This window comes from Mytilus trossulus, chromosome 6, assembly GCF_036588685.1.
Source record: "Mytilus trossulus isolate FHL-02 chromosome 6, PNRI_Mtr1.1.1.hap1, whole genome shotgun sequence".
NCBI lineage: Eukaryota > Metazoa > Mollusca > Bivalvia > Mytilida > Mytilidae > Mytilus > Mytilus trossulus.
The window spans coordinates 63,543,972-63,563,823 of NC_086378.1; the positions used below are offsets into that span (position 1 = coordinate 63,543,972).

The window sequence follows — 19,852 nt, forward strand, 5'->3', positions numbered from 1 at the left end:
TGTAATCTACACAAAAATCCTTTTCTCTGAAACTTCTTAGACAAGTTAAACCAAATTTAGACACAATCATATCAGGGGTATAAAGTTATAAACATGTGTCCGATGTTCCCGGTTGCCAAGCAGTATGGTCGACAGGGCTAAACTAAAAATGCATTTGTTGGCTTATATCCTTGAAACCAAACCAAAAGTATAAAAGTTGCATTATTTCATGCATAAATTTGAAACAAAAATATCGGGCGAGCAACACAGGTTCCTTGGAGCCTCTTGTTGTTAAGTTCAGCTTTATATTAACATTTATAAATATTTTAATATTTCAAGAACTGAATTTTTTTTTACGTAAGCTATACATGTAAATCTTATGATTATAGTCTTGTTGACTTACTGTATAGAAACGTGTCTTTTCAAATAAACCCAATTTGTTTCTTTTTGTTAACTCGCCTGGCCAAAAAGGGCCAAGGGAGCTTTTCTCATCACTTGGCGACCGTCGTCCGTTAAATTTTACAAAAAAACTTCTCCCCTGAAACTGCCGAGCCAAAAAAAAACTTGGTCCAAAACTTCCTTAGGGTATCTATCTTAAAAATATAAGATATTCCCGCCCATGAACTAAGATGACCACCATTACTAAAATAGAACAATGGGGTAATATGTTCTTTTTTTAAATATACATGAGAACATTAAAGTTCTGAATACCTAGTTTTGTGTACACTGAACCTACACAAGGCCTTCATCAACTATCGACTGCATGTAGACAAAACATGATTTAAACTATATGTAAACTTTGAATTTATCTACTATGGGAACGTAATTATGTTTAGTTTATGTGTGAGTTACACTTACACAACACCGTGATTATGTCAATGTGAACACAGCCTTAGTTTAATGTAATACATACTGGTTTCACATTAAATTTGTTTACATCTATACACCTTGTTTAATTACCTGTACATAAGATTTGTTCACACTTGTAAACTATATCAGCCATATGTCAATTAAATGTTCATTACATAGAACCGAATGCAATTTTTTCAGACAACTTTTCTAGCAGTTAGGGGACGACCATTTGACTTCAAAAAAGAGGTGGGAGGGAATGGATTTTTCCTTAAAAAAATTCTGATCCCCAATTTTGATAAAATAAATAATTCTAGTCATACGGAGGATAAATAAAATCTGAATCCAGAGTTTCCCAATACATTATAGTGTTAAATGTTGAATAAAAATTATGTGATTGCTAGCATTGAAAAATGAACTGAATAAAAACGTTCTCGCGAAAAAGATTCTGATTCAGAAAAAAAACATAACCCCCCTTTTGCCCTTTGAAGTTCAGTGGTTGCTCCTTTGTAAAATCATTATGATGATTCCATTAGTATGAAGATGTTTCGATTACGCATTAGAAAACGTTGGCTGCAGCAAAGTGATTAAAGACAAAGAAAAAGGATTGATGTAAAGAATCACTACATTTCTATCTTTCCTGTTTGTTTCAAATGGTATTTCTTCTCAAAGGAGTATTTGGCAAATGGCGGGGGGGAATATGTTTTGTATTTCTTAGTGTATTTTAACGGATTTGAGATACTAGACAAACAATATAATTGACCTCATACATTTTATTTTAGTAATGAGTGAATCGTTGTTTAAGTAAAGACCAGTGGCAAATATTTCTATGTAAATCCAGTCGATTAGGGAAGACTTTTGCAAAAGAATTATGGGATGATGCTTTGAGTCTTGATTAGGGGTTAATAAAGCTACGTAGTTTTTTTTATAAAAAAATAAATATATCAAGCTTTGAAAAATATTCCTGTCTATTTATTGATTATGGTTATGAATATCAATTGTATTCAAAAATCATTTCCTTTTTAAATATACATGGTAAAAATAATGTGTTAATGCCTAGTTTGGTGAACACTCAACCTACACAAGGCCTACATTGACTATCGACTGCATGCAGCCAAAACATGATTTAAACTACATGTAAAGATTGAGTTTTATTAATGGGAACGTCATTGTGTTTAGTTTACGTGTGAGATACACTAACACACCACCGGGTTTAGGTCAATGTGAACACGGCCTAAGATATTTAATTATTTAATAACAATATTTAAAGTGATAACTCAATTTATATTTTAGATGATTTTTATAAAAACCTTCCGAGGGATTGTACAGACATAGATATCAAACAAAAGAGTGGTGTCTTTAAAATTTACCCAAAAGGCTCTGCTGATGGATTTGACGTATACTGTGATATGTCAACAGAGAGTGTGAATGGCGGATGGACGGTACGACGTAAAACATATATATTTGGTTTTGATGTTATATTTGTTATTCTCGTGGGATTTTTTCTGATGCTTGGTCCGTTTCTGTTTGTGTTACATTTCAGTGTTGTGTCGTTGTTCTCCTCTTATATTTAATGCGTTTCCCTCAGTTTTGGTTTGTTACCCCGATTTAGTTTTTTGTCCATGGATTTATGAGTTTTGAGCAGAGTATACTTCTGTTGCCTTTATTTATAGGAACAGTAAACATGTATCATACGATTAATGCTCAATTTTGCAATCAATATAAGCATGAAAACCGAAGTTTGTTGTTTTCAAATAGTTCAGTTTTATGTTTGTTGGCGTTTGTTTCCTTTATTTTACTCTTGTTCCCCTCTGTTTTAGTTTGTAATCCGGATTTGTTTTCCCTCAATCGATTTATGACTTTTGAACAGCAGTATACTACTGTTGTTTTTATTTCTCTATGATGCATATTTGGCTTCAAATGTTTATCATGTAAGATTTTTTTTCAAATGATCATTCATATTACATGTAACATATATAAATGTATGGGCTTTGTAAACAACATTATCGTATAAATAAGAAATTTAATGTTCCGTTTTTTTACTCAGCCAAAATTCTAAGCATAATCTGGATTTATTTCTATGAATGAATTTAGCATAAGCTTTCGGTGATTATTGGCAACGAATTCCCATACTTGATAGTTTACAAGTTAATTAAGAAAAATATTTGTTTTATCAATACCTTTAACATCACAAAAATAGGACATAGCGAGTTTTGGAAATGTACATACCTTTAAAAGGGACCAAATGAACATTATGAGCAAAAAAATGAAAAAAAACAATGAAGAAAAACTTCAAATTTTATTCCTGTAAGTTCTTTTAGGCACATTTCCGCTGATTAATTGTTTTTATTTGTTTATTAGGTGTTTCAAAGGAGATATAATGGTCGGGTCGATTTTTACAGAGGGTGGAAAGACTATAAAAGAGGATTTGGAAGTCTGCAGACAGAATTTTGGCTTGGTATGAATTATTCTTTTCTTAAAATTTGATGCGTGTGAGATACAGCAACTTGTACGCGCTTAGATATATGTATTAAATTCTTAGGCCTATTGTTCTGCCTTTTCCACAATGTGGTTCCAACTGTGTTTTTCAACCGAATAAAGGTGTAATTATTTGTATTTGTATGGACTTTCGTGAACAAAAGCATATGCGCGTTTTAATGTGGCTAGCATTATCACTGGATCTTTCTCCTATAGACATGATGCAACACTTATGGTATTAACTTGGCAGACGTGTTTGAGAAATGCAAAATCCATCGGAAAGGCTACAAGGTTTGTTGATGCGTCAATAAATTGTTCTGCTGTGGCCTATATCTAACGCGAATAAAATTTAGGTCAGGAATTTGAGAAAGAAACTTGAATGTTAAATCCTTTATATTTTAGGCAACGACAAACTCCATACTCTGACATCACAAGCGAAATATGAACTGTTGATAACCATGGAAGATTTCTCCGATCAGAACCGTTATGCTTTGTATGATAAAGTAAAAGTAGGTGATGAGAAATCGAAATACAAGTTAATCATCGGTGCTTATAGCGGAAATGCAGGTATGTTTCTGACTCAAATTTTTGATACATTTTGTATTTAAACTGCAAGAAAATAAATGGAATTCATATTTCAGTAGAAAATTTGTGACAAAATATTCAATGTTTGTCCGTTTTCGTAAGTCCGATTTTAGTAGTAAATGCACCGGAAAACGCGGTAAATTAGAAATATATTTTTTTAAACTATTAAGTGTTATCATTTCCCTCCTTGAATAGCAAACGACGAGTAGGCATGTGAAGGACCTTGATATCAATGACTTGGTTTAAATATTGGAGTAAATTAATTCCTGGAATACCATCTAAAATATCTTTTTATAAATGGCAATGCATTCGCTAGAACGTGCTATTTATCTGTTTAGATTTACAACTAGATCAGATAAACTTAGAACAAAAATCTAACTGAATATATTGAAGAGACTGTTATTAAAGAGAGAGGGTTAGCGTTATAGAACCAGGTTTAATCCCCCAAGATCTTTAATCTTTATAAGACTTATTTTCACGAAAAAGACAATATTTCTATATTAAATGTGCAAAAACTTCATTTAATGGTTTATGCATGGTTTCTAATAGAAACATATAATGAACTATTTTTATATGCAGATATATTTTCTTTAATGTTAAGCTGTAAATCATATTTTGGTATACAGAAAATTCAAAACGTGTATCAATAACGAACAAGAAGTCGATTTTAATGGTCTAAACTTGTGCTACACTGTAATCAGGAAAAAGAAATTATATTTTTTTCTTTTCACTTTTCGTTTTTTTCTTATAATAAAATAATAAAATATGTTCATACTAGTTGGTTATTCGCGCTCATTTTTTTATTCTTTTTGTTTTCAGGAGATTCTTTTACCGATCAGCAAGGTCAAAAATTTTCGACAAAAGATCAAGATAATGATGTTTATTCTGGAAGTTGTGCAACCATGTTTAAAGGAGCGTGGTGGTTCAAGTCATGCCATGCTTCAGATCTGAATGGACTTTACCTGTCCGGGAAACATTCTTCCTATGCTAATGGTGTAAACTGGCTAAGCTGGAAAAGTCATTATTACTCACTTAGGAGCACAGCTATGATGATAAGGAGATTGAAGTAGCATAGCAGACTTTCATTTAATCGCTTGAAATGTTAAATAAAAATATCACTTGTTCATCTATCTATTTTACGTATTTCCCTCCGTCGTGAAAAAAACAAATTATGAATGGGTGCTATGGTATAAACCATCAGGAGTTTTAGGTCACGTTATTTAACTCAATCTCATACTCAAGTATCCACAAAAATTCCATTCATAATCGGAGACAACAGCAAATTCGATCACTTGAAAAAAATAAAAGAAGACAATAGATTTGATAAAATTGATGCTTATATTGATCTAGTTGCGGAATGTTTGGAATGAAAGGAAGCATTTTTTTAGGCAGTGTTTCTTTAATGTGGCAGAAGTGTGTTTTTTTATATCAATTTTGAGATTTTCTATACAAAAATAAGTTTGTTTTATAAAAAAGCTTGTGCCATATTTTATAACGCCGACAAAACACGGATATCGAAAAAAAACTATTTAAGTCCACGCTTCATGATCGAACACATAAACTTTTGTCAAACCTTCCTTGTTATGTGAATGGAAATTTTCATAATGTTTTAACCATACATGTATGTTATAGAGATAAATTTGATTTCTAAGTAACACAATATGTGATTTGTAACATATTTAGGTTTCTGAAAATTCAAAGTGCTCACATATATCAATACCTGACTACTTAAATATAACTACTACAAGATGTAAGTTAAAGTACTATATCTTACTTCACACATATCTTAATTAAATAGTAAAAAAAAGGAACTTGTCAGAGACATTTGGGAATGTGAATTATCCCGGATTCAAACTCAAAACTCGTCATCCTCATTGTCATATACAATTGAGAAATGAAAATGGAGAATCTGTCTAATAGACAACAACGCGACTAAACAGCAGAAAACAGCCGAAGGCCACAAACAGGTCTTCAACACAGCAAGAAAATCCCGCACCGGAAGCTGTACTTAGCTAGCCCCTTAACGAAAGTTTGTACTAGTTCTTTAGTATTATGGACTTATTTGTGAAAAAAATGCACTTTGTAGCTGTCGTCAATTGTCCATACGTGGTCGACGTCGTCCTTGTTTTGAAATGCACTACTGATACAAAAAATATTTACAGAAGTGTGCACAATATCAAAAAGTAAAATATCAAAAATACCGAACTCCAAGGGAAACTCAAAATTGAGGGCCCTTTGTAAAAGCCAGAGTCAAAAGCTCAAAAACTTCTAACGAATGAAAAACAACTGACATATTCCTGATTTTCATAGGCATTTTTCTATGTAGAAAAGGTGGATTAAACTTTGTATGGCTAGCATTTTATTTCTGGATATTTGTTTCAGATTGTCAGCCGTCTTAGTTTCAGACAAAATAAAATGCAATTTTCTTTGACAAAGAATATCATTTCCGCCAATAACACTTTCATCATCAACTTGCCATGACAGTAAATATTTGATTTTATGGTTTGATAGGAGTAAAATTTGCCAATTAACCCAATGAATCAATACCTGTTATGGATCCATGGTTTTTATCCGACTGGTTCAATAAAACAAATCTTACCCATAACCCTTCAGCTGCCAAGTTTGGTTTTGACCATCAATTTATCTTTCGGAAAATTGTAAAACAAATGAAAATTTGTCATATAAAAGACGCCAAGTTTTGGCCATTATACATGAACCTCTGGATGCTAACCATCCAGAAGCAAAAAATCTTCGCTATAAATTTTGCAATAGAACAGCAAAGCGACAAAATGCTTCCGTAAGATATATCGACAAATACACATGTTATTCTGCCAAGGGAAATAACTCCGGATGAAAAATAATGACTTGGTCTTGATGTTATATCCTTGTCATAAATTTCTTGAAATATGTTCTTGGAAAAAGTCACATAAGAATGATAAACAATATGACATTAAAACATTACATCACATCTTCAATTTGACCATGTAATAAACTCCTCTTCTTTATTTGATTTGGTACCTTTTCTTCCGATATAACCAATCCCAGAACATATGGCCAATACTACAATAAATCCATTGAAAATATATAAAATGGCCGCAATGCAGGTCATGACGAAAGAAAAACTTATCTTGATATTTTCATTTCTGGTTAATTCATTGACTGCTGCATAAAAGACCGCAAGAGAAACCGTAAGTAAGTCCCCCTGAAATAAAAGATATGATATCAAACAGGTGTGAAACAAAACAAACATGACGCATTTAAAAATTGATAAATATGTTTCGATCCTTTGCAAATCCTGAAAAATTTGTTGATAAATAATAAAAACTATATAATCTGAACTATTCAAAATTGCAATCATGATAATATTATCTGCTGTTAAAAAAAATTAACATAACATATTTAACCTTTCATGGCAAATTTTGCAAACTTCATACGATTTCTGTCTTAGTACCCCAAAATATATTTGATCCTCGTCGATATTTTTGTATAAAGACATCGTGCATCATCATTCGTTTTTCAGTGAAAAGTAAAATCACAAAAATACTGAACTTAGAGGAAAATCAATTTGGAAAGTAAGACTGCGCCCCATATCGACATATTAATGGCAAGAAATTATACTTTTTAACCGTTTTGCATTTAATGTCTGAAGTTTAAAGATCTTAAAAGGGCATAAGCTATCGAATTCATGTTCACCGATAATTTTTATTTTTGATTGAACAAAAACTTATTTTTTATATATCTCGTAGCTAGTGCCCGTTTACAGACTATTTTAAATTACATACTGGCATTTGATATGTAAATGTCAAGTGATTATCTGAAGGTGGTATGATTGCCAAAGAAAGAACTCTCAACCAGAGACAAAATTTCATAGAGAATAACACATTTAGGTCACAGTACGGCTTCCAACAATGACAAAACCGATACCGCATTGTCAGCCATAAAGGCGCCTCTATCAATGATGATAAGTTTTTCTTTAAATTAAAAAAAAATGTGTACACTAATAAAACATCATATAAGATCACCTGTTATGAAACATCGAATCACTATAAAACCATGAGAGCAACGTCCAGTCCCTGTTCTTTTGCAAAGAAACCACATAATCACTGGCGTTACAATGACACCAGTAACAAATCCAACCTTGGCAAACACTCTTGTTGCTATCCAGAAATCTAAAAATAATATAATTATGAGTGTACTTTCTCGGTAAAAATACTCCTTGCGAATTTATGTGGCGCCACAATTAATATTTCATTTGCGAACAAAAAACAACTACCTTCATTTGCGCCATTTTTCAGGTAAGACAGGTAAAATTTAACGAAAAACTGGAATATTCTTTGCTCTAAACGATTTGTTTGGTACAGTACATAGTTCCACTTAATATTTGTGTGAGTTCATATTCATCAAACTAGAGTCATTCCGTGCAAATTTTAATGAGCAATTGTATTCAAAACATTCAAACATTTTATTTATGTGGACATGGTTAAGAAGATTCAGGCTACAACGTACATCAACATGAGATGTATGTACGCACCGGCTGTAGTTCGACGATGGGAGAAAGAAAACAACTGACGATCTTATAGATAAATATGGTATGCACGTAAGAGGGGAATATCCAGACATGAGTACACCAGCACCGTCGCTTATACATTTTGTGCCAGAACAGACTTATAGCCTTAATATATTGTACAACTGTCTTAATATTTTACTCCAGTGTATAGTGCTTTCTAAGTGTTTTATTGTTAGGGTTATAACGTTGATTTATATCAGAACTGTGTTTTATCAAGGTTTTAACATTACTTTATCATTTTATGATGACTGATTTCTAAGGAATTTGTCTAAATCTGTCATTGTTTATATTATAAGTCTTTTTTTAAAACTTCTATGTTTCATACCTTTGTTTACCTGTATTTACCCGTTATATAAGCGCAATTGGAATATGGTTTTAGCGCAAATAAAAGTTTTTTTTGGCGCAAATGAAAGGAAAATTGGCGCAAAATCAAAACACCGGTAATGATTTTGCTCACTAATTGTTGGATTTTTTTATGAAATGTGTATTTCTATATAATAAAAATTAAACAATTGTTTTTGTTATACTATTTTTATGTATAAGTGTTCATCAAAACTATTTTATAGTCATTTCAAATTGAATTAGTAAAATGAGACAGCAACCACTCGACATAAAGCACATTATTCTTCAATAACATACGTTTTGTAAAATATATAATTTCATGTTCAAAATATTCACATAGTGATTTTCCCCAGGTTGAGAAAAGCTTTTCAAATTAATTTAAATTATTTTGATTTAAGAGTTTCTGATGAAAGTAAACCATGAAAAGCTCTTCGGACGAATGACATCTTTTAGTAAGGCGCGGTAAAATAGCCCCGTGAAAGCAAATAAGAAACAGTTTTAACAAGAGAAAATCAACAACGGCTTTTATGTTTGTGCAAACCCGGCGATTTTTTTTATGGTACAACACAGTAGTCTTACCTATGAGTGTACTAAGTGCATATGGCCAGGCATGCCAATCCGTGTTGGATATTAACATGGATATCCAACCTAAATCAATACAACCGTTCCCTCCGATACACCACTGCCAAAGTCCATAGTAATGATCATTTTCAATCATTTGCATCACAAATGCTTTAAAATTTACCGAAGGAACATAAAAATCAGGTTCAAAATTCTAGTAGACACTCCCATGATAAGCGAAAATATTGCCACTATAGTTGACACTAAAAGACATTTGTTGAGAACATTCAGTGATTTCCAACTATCAATGCACGCCATTTTGAACGTTTTGTTGTTTTTCGTGTTTAGTCTGTAAATCTGGATGTCTCACGTCCGGTAAAGTACAAAATTAATGTATAAGTATTCTTTAAGTCTTGATTCAAGTCAGTATTTCTCCATTTTCCATTCATTAACGTATACATATTATTTTGTACACAACTTCCATGTCTTAAGGATAATCTGTATATCATAATGTCGCCAATGTGTTTTGTTTGTACTATTAAAATGCACGAATACGAATGAATTTTCAAACTACAAGTTATTTACCACATTTACCTTGTTTTTATACTATCATGATACAATGTTGTGATTTAAGATTTACACGTCTTATTGAAACACAAATGAATATAACTCTGATTGTAGTGTTATTAAAACTTTCTTCAATAGATCGACTGCATTATAAAAAAAAATGAATATTTCGTGCTCTATCTTATCGAACAATTATTCAGTGATGTTCGCTCAACCTATTTGACCCAAACTCGGATACTTCGAATATTCGGCACGGCACTATCAAGTACGACGTCATTCAGTTTTAGAGGAACCGAATTGGGTTTGTTGATCTATATTTATAATGAGTGACAAATAAATAAACTCATCATAGATAGCTGGACTAAATTTAGTATACGCCAGACGCGCGTTTCGTCTACAAAAAGACTTATCAGTGACGCTCGAATCCAATAAAGTTAAAAAGGCCAAATAAAGTACGTAGTAAGGATACGACCGTTGATCGGTGATATACGCTCTACATGTTGATTTAGATTTATCGAAGATTCTGAAAATGTAAAGCATCTTACTAATACACTTGGTCGATTTATTTAATTCTTATATACAAGGGTGGACAGGAACTTTTGTTGTCTGATGGGCAAACTTTCATAATGGCTTACATTTTATGTAGGTTAAATTCTGCAGGGTGCCAACACCACCACAAAACATGCGCGTAAAACGCCCGAAGGTGCACATATATTTAAAATTAACAAAATAATTTAATCCGAATGAAAAAAGAACTAATTAAAGAGCCTTGTACTCCTTCAATCACTTGTAAATGAAGATAAAAAGACGAAGTGACAATTTGCTTTTAAATCAAATGATATCATATTAATTTTCAGGTACTTTTTGGTTGGTCGTCATATAGCGCCGCAACTTTTTCGAAACTTATTTTATATAAATCCTTGGCTTAATTACAAAAAAATGTATGTTCTGCTTTAAGCGTTCCTGATGGAAGCTATATAAAAAGTCTGAATCTACCGGCAATTTTTCTCAGTTTTCTATTGTTTAAAACTGAGATACGATGTGACTTGAATTTTACGTTCCAGTTCAAAATTTATGTTTACGCTTCAATTGACCATCTATGAAAATAAATAAGGACGTGTTTTCATCAACGAAATTTGAGTTTTAAAGAGAGTTAATCAGACAAAGAAAAAATGAATAGAACGACAACACATAAATGAATACTTGCTTTTTTTTTTTAAAGTTTTTAAGTCTCTATCAAGTTATGATTTATTTATTTTTTGTCGATTAATTATTTTCCCTACATCTCCTTTTAAACACATTTTAAGCTTCTGTTTTTGAATATTTTTCTCATAGACACTGGAGTACAACTGATATCCGTAACTGCAGTTACGTATATCCCAAGATGGCAGACGATGTTTCAGGTAAATATTTCTTTTGTCGATTTTGCAATAAATATGCATCATTTTTTGGTATTTTATGTCTTTTTAAACGTATTACTAAATTTGAAATGGAGCTACTGCCGTTTTTTTTCATAGTTCTGTCGTTTGAGACAGAAATCAGCAATCCAAAAAAACGCGATGATAAGGGTAACTGAAAAAATGGATAACCGTAACTGTGATAAACGTTTAGAAAAGGATATCCGTAACTGTATCTATAAGCTTGTTGTTTCTACGTTGTTCATTATCCTCGATTAAATGGTTCGGAAAATCAATTTTTGGAAATAAAACTGTCATAAAATGGACGACATAAAAGCAATTTTTATGTTTTTTTTTCAGATGAATTTATGTGTTACGTCTGTCACAGAACATCTTCAGTTGCTCAGGATATTCTAGAACATACAATAAGAAACCATGCTGGACCTAGCAATTTTAGTGTCAGATTGAAAGTGCTGGATGAATCCACTGGACGTCAGGCATACAGATCTCTCCACTATGGCATTAAGATTTCAGAAATTAAAAGAAAGATAGACGATGGATGTAAACCGTACATCGATATTCATCAGAAAAAGATAAGCTATAAAAGACCATCAAAACAAAAAGAATCAATATCAGAGCAAAGAGAAGAAGTAACGAACGAAACAGAGTCACAGACGACGAACAGTGATTTTTTTCAGCTGCTTCCAGAAGTTTTAGAGAATCTTTCTAAGATTGGAAGACTAGAAGATTTTTATAGTGTTCTCTCCGCCATTTCAAATGGAACTCTACTTGAAAATATTGCCTTTCATCTGCTTTTGGACATCGGAAAATTTTATTCTAACTCAACTGTGTTTGGAGTAAGGTACAGTAAAGAAACTCTTGACTTTTGGTTAACAATAAAAAAAACTTTTCAAAGGCAAAGGAATAAATTTTTTTAGAGGATATAAAAGTCAAGGAACAGATGGGGAATTAATTCGTCGACCCATAGACTGTAAGATTAATTTCGCTGTGCCGTCTGATACAATCCTTGCAAGGGAGTCTGCGAAATACATTGCAGGTACAGAAACCCCTGGAATCATGGAACTACCCCTGGATGCATATGCAAACACCCACAAGGGCCAGGATGTTAAGTTGTCTATTGACGGAAAGAAGTTAGCAGTAGGTCTTGGAAAACTCGGCGACGAAGATATGTGTGGTTTTGAATCGCCACCAGCACTTCAAGAGAGAAAAGCGAGAATAGCAGCAGAAATAAGAAATATAGAAGAGATAAAGGAAGCAACATACATATGCGGTAATAAGAAAGAATTTAATTGCGTTTGAGAAGTTAAATTTTCTTAGTTAAATGGCCGTTTTAAAGTCGATCTGAAATCACAATATACGAATATTCATGATAAGTGTTCATTCTTTAACATTTGTACAAAATTGCTAAACTATGTGTGTGTGTTCCTGGAAGTGTCTATTCCGACTATGCGACTGCCGTACAAGTGATTGGTTAAGCTACCTTTTGAACCAGGTTTAATCGACCATTTTCTACATAAGAAAATGCCGGTACCAAGTCAGAAATATGAGAGTTGCTTGCCATTTGATAAAGGGCCTTCTATTTAGAATTTTCCTTGGAACTTGGTATTTTTGTTATTTGACTCTTTCAGTCGTTTCCCATAGAGTATACGTCTTTTGGGTTATTTCGTAGGTATTTGTTTCCTTCATGCAATGTCATCAAAATGAAGGTTGTTACAATTGTTTTACTAAGTTGGTCAATAAATATTTGCCGAACTTTTCTGTTTTGTTAATGCATTTTCATATTAGAGACCGGTATTTTATTTAAGGACCTACAAGGTATCTTATCTTTGGGATAAATTGTGCTATAAAATATTGTTTTCCTTGAATAATACCTTTGAATGGTTAAGTAGGTGGGACCGGAACAAAGTGCGGGATATAAATTTTTTTTGGCACTGGGTGCAGGTGAAATTTGGTGTCCCATGCTCTCTCTTCATATGGTCCAACATCCCCTGTTTGGACCGGTAATGTTTACCACAGATGTCACACACATATTTAGCTGTAAAATAAAAGGAAAGATTATATGTTTTCTGTTTAGAAATTGATAACTATGATACATTTCACAAATCATGTAGTTCATGTGGTGATACTTGATTAAGGGAGCATAGTGTCATTCTAGGATACAGCAAAGTTATACTTGTGAAGGCTAGAAGAATTCAAAGCAAATTAGATAAACTAAGAGGGGTAATCATTCATTTACAAACTTTACAAAGGTGCATATAACCACCAAAGTTACAATACCTGACGAATCTATCAAGTTAGGTGTGCTTTTTGCCTGTGGTGTTGTCAAAACCAGGATGGACCCATCGACAGCTGCAGTACTTTGTTCTAAAATATAGGAGCGATTATAAACTAGTTATATTTAATTCTAAAATATATTCCAAACTAGAAAGTTTGTCTATGGAACATAAAATTCCCCAATGGGTTTCATATTGATTTCCATACGGTCGGACAAGGGTTAACATTTATGCCCCTTTAACTATTAATCGTGTTCTACAAACAACTTATCCATAAAAAGTAAATGCTTCTTTAGTTACCAACGAAGTTTGCCAATCAAAAACAAAAAAAATATGTATAGTACATGTTAAAATAAAAAAAAACATCAATCGAATATAAAAAGCAAAAATTAAGAAAAATGAATTGAGTACAAAATCTCCACGAAATAAAAAGTTAAATCAACATAATTAAAAATGTTTGTATAATTATATAAATAATTTTTATACAAAATTTTATCAACTGACCGGGCAGAGCTTACCTTTTAATTTGCATAAAGAGAGTCAATTTGATAATGTGTGTGATATGGATGGTCGGATAATTGCCGTTATAATAATAATTGTTCAGTTGCGGATCCAGAAATAAAAGGGACGGGGTGGGGTACTGAGTGGCATAAGAGTGGGCCCACTCCAGTCACGATCCATTGAATCCAAATATAATCAACCACATTTTTAGGGGAGAGGGGGGGGGGGCGACTCCCTGGCCTTTAATTCTTCCCCTGTTTGAATTCAATAGTTTTTGAAAAAATCTCAGTTTATTTTTTGTAACACTGACCACAAAAAACGATAAAGTTTTTTGTTAAAGGAGAATGATAATGTGTGTAATAAGGATGGCCGAATAATTGCCCTTACAGTTGCGGATTCAGCAATTTTCATAAAGGGGGAGGGCACTGACTGCCATAAGAGGGGGTTCGCCCCAGTCTTGCTCCAATGAATCCCTATACAATCAACCGAAGCCCCCTCTTCGACTATTGCAAAAACACATTCAGCGTTCTGAATATGGATTTAACTTGCCACTGGACATTAACAAAAATGTTGACACAATTTTAAATACATAAATTCATACAAGAATATCCTCGACGGTTGTATAATAAAATATATGTATCTAGAACTGTTTCCTAAAATAACTCATTTAAATAACACAAAATCAATTAACAGCATGCAATGTTCAATAAACTTCAAGAAGATCGATCATTTAACTTTAATTACATTAACGAGGGGTCGTCAAGTGGATATGTGCACGGTAAAACGCGAAATAAAATTGCAATTTCACGATGAACGAAAATTTAAAAATGCTTGAACTGCTCTTTTTACGGATTTCACGAAACACGGTGAATAACGAACCTTTTCACGGCTTCACATGAAATAAAAATGTCAAAATACGTTGCACGAAAATAACCTTGTACCAATCTCATCAACACTGGGGTTAATATTTTCCGTAAAATAATATAACATCTTTCAAGTAAAATGATCGATCCTTAAGAGAAAACTGTTTTCAAATTCTAAGTGAATGGTTTGTTTATCAAAAGCCATGAAGATATATTTATTTCTTATTTTGAACAAATGATGAATAAAATTCTTTCCAAATGCGTTATTTTCAATGAATTCGGGATTTCCATTAATATTAAACCATATCCTTTCGTTTCATCGTGGCTTCGATATTTAAATATTTACCATGAACAGAGATAAGTGACACATCCTTCAAATATTTAAAAACATGGAGAAATTATTGCAATTCACTATAAAAAATACTTCAAATATGTAAAAAAAAAACATAAGTCAAAATGCGTTCAAACTTGGAACAGTATTACTAACCGTTACACATTTCTAGAGCTTGAAGTATTTTCAACAAAATCAGTCATGCAACAAATTGGCAATATTTGTTTTTGAAAAATATCATTTCCATGTGAAATGATAGGACATTTGTGGAGAGGGAACTCACTTTTGTCCAATATCTATATATGACAATGATGTGCCAATTTCTATCTTTTCAAAAAGCTTCCTTTTACATTTTTATGATATATGGATTTATTTTATTCCCTTTTTAACATACCATGAAAAACAATTTTTCAAACCAATAATTTCTGAGTTCTGACTGTTTCTAACTGTTGCGAATAGGAAATGTAGAGTCTTTAATTCTCGGCAATTATAACGAAACAGTACGTATTTTACACATGTCCCTTTCCGTATCATGTTATTTATAACACCTCATTTTATGATCAAACATTTTACACTTCCGAACCTATTTTGAATATAAATAAATCGGCAATATTTGTATACTTACCACAACCAAAGATCCATCTTCAAACTCACTAGGCATGCTGTTGGCTATATAAAAATACAGAATTGGTCACATGGTCAATATATTTTCTCACAATGTTTGTAAAGACTTTGGAAACATTTCTGATACCGATCGCGATAACGACAGACTATTATTTAATTTCAAACGAGAATGATAATTGTTTAGAAAATAATCAGTTACGGATATCAATATTTCCAGTTACGCATATCAACGTCAATAAATTTTTATCAGTTACCCTTATCATCGCGTTTTTTTGGATTGCTGATTTCTCTCTTAGGCGGCTTAACTATGACAAAACACGTCAATATTCCCGTTTCAAATTTAGTAATACGTTAAAAAAGACACGAAATACCGAAGAATGATGCATATTTATTGCAAAATCGACAAAAGAAATATTTACCTGAAACATCGTCTGCCATCTTGGGATATACGTAACTGCAGTTACGGATATCAGTTGTACTCCAGTGATAGATTCACCAATGAATAAATTTAATATATAACAAACAAATTAGATTTTTGAAGAGAAGTGAAAGATACCGAAGGGATATTCAATCTTATCAGTTGATGACGTATAAAATTACGTCTAATGCCTATCAATATATAGTTACAGTAGCGAAATAGAACCTTACTGGACTAACTGAAAATATAAATGCAGCTATTTCTGAACCAAATCATAAAATGTAAATTTAAGATTGCCTTTCATTTACATTTGTCAATTAATCTTTATAAAAATAGGGCATCCAGTTTATATAAAAATAACAGGAAAATATAAATGTATGTGGTCTTAAGCGAACATTGTATTACTAAATCGATATGATTGTATGCACAGCTGGGAACCCAAATGATTGACACATATTTTACATTGACATGAAAGGTATGCTAGATTCAAATTGCTATATTTCCATGGAAGAATTTTGTTCAAACCAACATTTGACCTATAATGAAGAGATGTCATATACAATTTAAATATTTTCATAGCATGCTTGCTTATAATATACAGTAATTGCCTTAATTCGTAGTCAATAGATTTCCCAGGAAAGAAAAGTATAGTAATTAAATGAATTAGTTGAACAATGTGTATTTCTCCGCCACCGTCTGTAAATGGCGTTCTCAAAAATCGTGAGTATGCATTTATGTACATGTATTGTTAGTTAATATTTTTTTGTCATTATTTCGGGCCGTCGGTTTTTTTAGTTTGAATTATTTTACATTTTGTAATATGATGTATCTACCTTTTTATAAGCAATTTTTTTACACGAATGTCCAACTGAGATAAATTTTGACATCAAAACTCTTAAATTGTCAAGACAAGAATTATCGTGGGTCTGTGTAAATATTGCGTTTCAATGTTAGGTTTAGATTCTATTCACATTAAAATAAAGGACAGAATGAAAAATTTACAGTTAAAGAAGTGATCATTTTAATAATAAGCAATTTAGGTTTTCTCAATAATTGCACATGTTCACATCAACTGTAACTCGTAAAACAAATGAATCGTTTTATCCTGTCGATATGCACATCTGCATAGTATGCCCTTATTATCTAAAAAGGATTCATGAAATTATGTTGTGTGGTTTGAGAGGAGTTGCGATGACAAACTGTTGCATTAGTATATTGAAACAAATAAGTTCAAAGGGGCGTAACTCGTAAATAAAAATTAAAATGTAATTTCCTGTCAATATGCATATCTAAATGGTATGTCCTTATTATCTAAAAAGTATTCATGAAATTATGTTGTGTGGTTTGAGAGGAGTTGCGATGACAAACTGTTTCATTTGTATATTGAAACAAATAAGTTCAAAGGGGCGTAGCTCGTAAACAAAAAATGCATCGTAATTTCCTGTCAATATGCACATCTAAATGGTATGTCCTTATTATCTAAAAAGGATTCATGAAATTATATTGTGTGGTTTGAGAGGAGTTGCGATGACAAACTGTTGCATTATAAAAAGAATATGTGGTATTATTGCCAATGGGAAAACTATCCACAAGAGACCAAAATGACACAAACATTAACAACTATAGGTAACCGTACGGCCTTCAACAATGAGCGAAGCCCATACCGCATAGCCAGCTATAAAAGACCCCGATAAGACAATGTAAAACAATTTAAACGAGAAAACTAACGGCCTTATTTGTGTTAAAAAATGAACGGAAAAAAAATATTGTATAAGAAAGATATTAGTATATTGAAACAAATAAGGGGCGTAACTCGTAAATAAAAATTAAAATGTAATTTCCTGTCAATATGCACATCTAAATGGCATGTCCTTATTATCTTAAAAGGTTTTTTGAAATAATGGTATGTGGTTTAAGAGGAGTTGCGATGACAAGAAAGAGGACTGACGGACTGACGGACGGTACGACAGACGGAAAGACGGACGGGTCAAAAACATTATATCCTCCGCAACTTTTTTGCGTGGGATATAATTTAAGTGAGATTATAAAGCTATAACCATATGTTTATATGCATATTCCATGCAATTCCATTTATTACTAGTAATAAAACTCTGTAATAACAGTTATCAAATTGTTTGGTGTATAAACTGTTTTCTTTCAACGTTTGTAAACTATTTTTATTTTTTTTTGGTTAAGATCACTTCATAAAGAAAATAAGTCAGTCAATTAAACTACGGAAAGACAATTATAATCCGATAGCTGTACATTTCTGAAGTTTGGATACAAAAGAATATTTTCTTTTAATGAAATTGTATGAACACGTGCTTTATAGTAAATCTTAGCCATTGGACATATACGCTATATTCACCTTTAAAATTAGAAGTGTCGTATTACTTTTTAAAAAATCGGCAATTTCGTTACCATACATTACATACAAATAAACCTTTACTATATTCTTTCATATGTACAGGTTTTGGTTTTAAAGTGTGACTGTACCTGTATAATTCCGATTAAAAATGAGAAAATTGTTGACGTTATGTTAAATCATTACCGGTTTTTGGTGGGGTTCGTGTTGCTCAGTCTTTTGTTTTCTGTGTTGTGTTTTGTGTTATGTTGTTTGTCTTATCGTCGTTATTCGTCTTTTTTCACGGCATTGTCATTTCTTTTAATTCGACTGATGAGTTTAAATGACCCTTTGGTATCTTTTTTCTCTCTATTTCAAAACCGTAGAAGATGTTTAAATATAATTTCAATCTATATATTCAATTTGTATTATTTTGTATTAAGAAATGCACATTTTGCACCCCGAAAGACTATAGGCGAACACTACAATATATACACATATGCAAAATGCAAACATTCTCAAACATAAAAACATTATTTATTTTTTTTGTAAGTATTAACTTTTTTGTCATGTCAGGGCTTTATACTGCTGCTTATAGCATATGGGATTTGCTCATTATTTCTGGCCTCTGCTGTATAGATGTCACATTGGCAATCAAAACACACCTTTTTATTTTCACACAGATGCACACAATTTTACAAACATATGATGTGATGTTGCCACATATGCATAAACGTTAACTTATAATAAACATGCATATTTTTTTTCTGACAACACATTATGTTCATTTTGGGTTCGCTATGATCATCAAATTCTACTTCTACAGACGAATTGGACGCCTATTGATATGGGAGATTGTGAAACCAGATCATTATTTTATAAATATTAACTTAACAACTTCCAACTCGAAGACGTTGGTTCACTCACTCATAATTTGGCCCTAAAACTGAAATTGATGTGAACATTTAATGAAATCATATATTAAAATAAATAATTGCTTCAGAAAAAAAAAATCACCAATTGCATCATTAGTGATATTTTTTATTGACGTTAGTTAGAACATTGTTTTTTTATATAAATTTGGCATTTTTTACCAATAGGAAGAAAACAAACTATAAATGATTATACAGATGTACGTAGTGCCCACTATCC

At 32.0% G+C, this 19,852-nt stretch overlaps 1 protein-coding gene and 1 long non-coding RNA gene across 2 annotated transcripts; one reads left to right on the forward strand and one right to left on the reverse strand.

Moving 5' to 3' along the window:
- The first annotated feature begins 608 nt into the window (after window positions 1–608).
- On the forward strand, window positions 609–4,962 carry LOC134722896 (microfibril-associated glycoprotein 4-like). The gene is made up of 5 exons (XM_063586529.1): window positions 609–639; window positions 2,122–2,270; window positions 3,190–3,286; window positions 3,709–3,873; window positions 4,711–4,962. The coding sequence occupies exons 1-5, from the start codon at window positions 609–611 to the stop codon at window positions 4,959–4,961; spliced, it is 693 nt and encodes a 230-aa protein (XP_063442599.1). The 3' UTR covers window position 4,962.
- Window positions 4,963–13,246: 8,284 nt separating this feature from the next.
- LOC134723653 (uncharacterized) lies at window positions 13,247–16,344 on the reverse strand. Its single transcript, XR_010108142.1, has 3 exons — window positions 15,940–16,344; window positions 13,624–13,710; window positions 13,247–13,381 (listed from the first exon to the last, which is right to left on the reverse strand). It is a non-coding gene; the product is annotated as an uncharacterized LOC134723653 (long non-coding RNA).
- Between the last annotated feature and the right edge of the window lie 3,508 nt (window positions 16,345–19,852).

Bases quoted from the DNA above. Each gene is read 5' to 3' on its own strand.
- LOC134722896 (XM_063586529.1), top strand. From the start codon at position 609: ATGACCACCATTACTAAAATAGAACAATGGG. The intron at 2,271-3,189 runs GTACGACGTAAA...TTTGTTTATTAG, and splicing joins GTGTGAATGGCGGATGGACG to GTGTTTCAAAGGAGATATAA. The intron at 3,287-3,708 runs GTATGAATTATT...TTTATATTTTAG, and splicing joins GCAGACAGAATTTTGGCTTG to GCAACGACAAACTCCATACT.